Source organism: Egretta garzetta, unplaced genomic scaffold (assembly GCF_000687185.1).
Source record: "Egretta garzetta isolate BGI_Z169 unplaced genomic scaffold, ASM68718v1 scaffold211, whole genome shotgun sequence".
NCBI classification, from domain to species: Eukaryota; Metazoa; Chordata; class Aves; order Pelecaniformes; family Ardeidae; genus Egretta; species Egretta garzetta.
The window spans coordinates 143603-147376 of NW_009258673.1; the positions used below are offsets into that span (position 1 = coordinate 143603).

At 54.2% G+C, this 3774-nt stretch overlaps 1 protein-coding gene across 1 annotated transcript in view; it reads right to left on the minus strand.

Moving 5' to 3' along the window:
* Positions 1–3774, minus strand: part of ADGRD2 (adhesion G protein-coupled receptor D2) — a 25397-nt gene that overhangs the window by 2359 nt on the left and 19264 nt on the right. The window contains exons 20-23 of the mRNA XM_035888603.1: positions 2989–3030; positions 2730–2783; positions 2227–2371; positions 1602–1660 (exon numbers count right to left, since the gene is read on the minus strand). Of these exons, the coding sequence (XP_035744496.1) occupies positions 1602–1660; positions 2227–2371; positions 2730–2783; positions 2989–3030 (300 nt within the window). The remainder of the gene's footprint in view (positions 1–1601; positions 1661–2226; positions 2372–2729; positions 2784–2988; positions 3031–3774) is intronic.

Below are 3774 nucleotides of genomic sequence, written 5' to 3' on the forward strand. Positions count from 1 at the left end.
CGCCGCGCCGACCTGCACGGGCAGGGAGCCGAGGCCCCGCTCCCCAGGCAGGCACCAGCAGCAGCCTCGCCTTCTGAAGGCTGCTGCGTCCGCGTTAGTTAGGAAGGAAAGAAGTACGTTAAAAATGCAATGTTTAAGCAGCAAAGATACAGCGAAATCCTCGGTGACCCTCAACACGGAGGAAAGCGCTTTCTGTCTTTGCCTGCTGGGAAATGCCACGGCCTTGGCATTTAGGAGATCTGCAGCCTCCTAACGCTCCCTGCCTTAGGAAAGTCAGGCCCCTGGGCTAATCCCTTTGGCCTGCGCCTCGTATCAGGTGCCAGGAGCTTAGCCCTGGTCCCAGTTTGCAGAGCCAGCACCTGGCTGGCTGAGAAAAGCATCACCTGCGAGTGAATCCCGGTCGGCGTTCAGCGCGACGGGAGGCATTAACCACAATATAAATCATGAGAGATGAAAATATGGATTTTATTGAGTGGCTTCAAAACGATATGCCAGCTATAGAAGTATTATCTATTGGATAAATAAGAGCTGTCTATGTGACACAGGTTTTCAAAGGATAAATATTAGAGAGGGAGAGAGATCCTTCAGTGAGAGACTCATATGAAAGTAGTGTTGGATTTTATTCTGAGGAAATTACAACACTTGTATGTCAAGTGCACAAGGACTGATGATCATTTCAATAGTGGGAGATGGAAGTGGTATCAGAGTAGTCAAATTTAAATTGTTCCCTGCTTTAGGCCATGCCTCGCTGAGCTCTACATCACACAGCCCAGCCTGCCTGCCCCGGACGGAGGCGGCTTGCCCACCGCAGGCACAGCGAGCCCCTGCTGGCTGTGCTCCATCTGCCCTCCCTGGGGGACGTCTCCTGCCCTGACCCGCACCAACCTCCGCTTGGTGCTTTGCTGGCTCGAATTCACCGGCTCCTTTTGGTCACGTATGCCCCTGCCCCAATCCCCCTCCCTCTGCAGCAGCGGGGCTGGTTCCCCACCAGCTCAGGGCTGAGCTCTCGCCTCAGAAATTGGCCATTCTGGGGCCTCCTCCTCTCCTGCCCCCCCCCTGCCTGCCAGCCCACCTTGCTCTCCATCTTACGCTCCTGCAGAAGACGGCAAACGCTCAGTTGCATCTGCCTTGACTACCAGGAGTGGCCACTACAGGCACGAACACACCTATCTCAAATGATTTAAATGACTTAAATCAATATGCTGCTAACAGCAAGTATGTATTTTAATAAACCAGAGTCCTCAGGATGTGCATCAAAACCTCCTTGGTTTCAGTAGGCTGGTCGTGTGTCTGGACCAGTCCTCGGGAGGCCAGGACGCGCGCTGTGCTAGCACGCTGCCCGGTCCCTCCCCGCACTCAGACCTTCTGTAAGGCCCTGCGACAGCGGGGATCGGCGGCGCCCTCCGTCCGTGTGCGGGATGGATGGGTCACAGCCTCTGGGGCTTGCTCAACATAAACCAGTGAATTTGTGCCAGAGCTGGTAGCACTGCCAGGCGTCCTGAGTGCCAGCCCCTCGCTGGAACTGCTAGACACCGTTCCTACGTAACTACTGCGCTCTGTGTTTGGGTGAGGGTGGAAGAATAACAGAAGATATTACATACCGGTCTCTCGGGTGACATAATTGATGAAATCCCCATGGGAATTTTGGCTCCAAAATTTCCTAGAGGGTGAAGCAGCAGAATGAGTTTGGAGACTAGAGAGTAGAAATACTCATGCTGTAGCAAGAACCCGTGCTGTGTGTCCCCTAAGTATCTCCCACTGAAGCAAAGGGACCAAACAGGTTACCTGCAAAATTGTACCCACAAACTGGTTGCAGCATGCAACACCTTTTTTCCCAGAAGCTAAACCCCCTATTTCCTACTGCCACCTTTGCTCCCCCCTCTTCATAAAATTAATTTCAAGACACATGTACGGATCCTTGCCTCAAGAGAACGCAATGGTGTATAACACGGCGATGAGACCCCCCCATGCCCACATCCACCAGCCTGCAGGCATCAACCTGATCCCTCTGAGATCCACAAGCACATGGCCCCTGCCTTCCCTGGGAATCCTTCATCCCGTGCTGCACTTGCAGCACCAGACCCTAAGTGCTCATGCAGGCACAGTGTGCGAGTGAGTTCAACGCAGTGCCAAGTGAATGTGCACTAAAATTCAAGCCTTGGGAATAACATTTTACCGCGGTCTCATCACACAGCCTGGGCCAACAGCAACAACAATGCTCTTTACCTCTGTTGGTGATGTTCTTCACTGGTGGGTCTTTCTGCACAGGGCTTGACAAGGCACTCTCGGCTGCGGAAGGACTCAGTTTCCCTGTTTCCCAGGAGGTTGTGTTTCTTGGACTTGATAAGTAGTTGATGGGATGGGAGCAGTTCTGTAAGGATGGGAAAGAGATACAGGACAGCAAAAGTTGCAACGTGCATCTTGCTGGATTCAGGTCCAACCTTAAAGACGGATTTCATCTGCACTGTGGCCCCTGGGACTTTGGCTCTCATCCCACCCTGGTACAGCAGGATCTTTGGGTCTGCGTTGTCCAACAGGACAGCTGAGAAGGGAGATGGCCTCTGCCGCTCTCCCTACATAGGACAAGTGGGGAGAAAAACAAGACTTCTTTCCAACATCATCTCCTCAAAGGAGTCCTAACATACACCTAGGGCCCTCCTCTGGTGGGTGGTTGATGAATGAAGGTGCGTGATGAACGAAGGGGGCAACAGGGCTTCCTTGCTACTTACTGTGAACGAGAGTGCTTTCTTCTTGTCCTTCATCCTCTGGATGGCATTCCTCACCTGGAGCAGAGCAAGGATGTTAGAGAGGGCCACAGCAGCTCTAGCAGAGCAAGAGATCCTCCAGCAAGCCAGGGAGAAAAAGCAGCCACTGTCCCAGAAGCAGTCAGGGCTACGCTGCCTCTTGCACCCACTACAACCCCAGCTACCCCCTAGACTGCTAACAAACAGTTGCTATGACGAGTGACTGAGTCCCAGCATCTCTTACCTCGCTGTTATAGATTGCATAGACCAGGAATATGTACAGGCCCTGAAATGGAGAGCACAGGAAGGGTTAGAGATGTACAGCTGGCTTTGCATGGGAGGAAACACGATTGATGGGCGCTAGAATGGGTGAGGACCCGGGCGAAGGGGAAGAGGCACAGACAGTGGGCACGGCTTAGGCAGGGGCAGCTGGGCAGGAAGGACCTCCCTTAAATGACACCTGAGACCAGGCTCTTCACAGAGAGTCCCAAGGAGGGACAGTCCCTGCCCCAGCCCCTCTTCCGTCTCCTCTCTCACCATTTCATTTGGGGGCAGCAGGCATCTCCACTGGGACTCGGCTTCCCGAGCCTGAAGCTCTCACGCACTCACTCATGCATGCAAAATCCCCCAGGAAACACCTCCTTCAGCCCTCAGAAGCAGAAACCACCAGGAATTAATTGCTAGGGGAACTGAAATCTGGGAAGCAGACCTCCCTTCCCACTGAGCACTGACCCCGGGGCGGTTTTCGCCAGCCTCCCACAGGCCAAGTGCAGCACGATGCCGGGGACACTGCTTCTGTCCCACACAGTGACAGACCACAGCGTTAACAGGACCCAAATTCAGGGGGGCATGGACCCAGGGGCTTTGCTCAGTCCCCAGCTGGACAATCCTTCCTGCCAGCACACCGGGGCTCTGGCAGCGTAGTCTTGGCCACCCTCTCCCTACGCACCGAAACAGTGCCGTTGCGTGTACAACCAAAGGACCAGCGAGCAACAACGCGCTCTGCCATGACCAAACGCTCGGCCCCAGC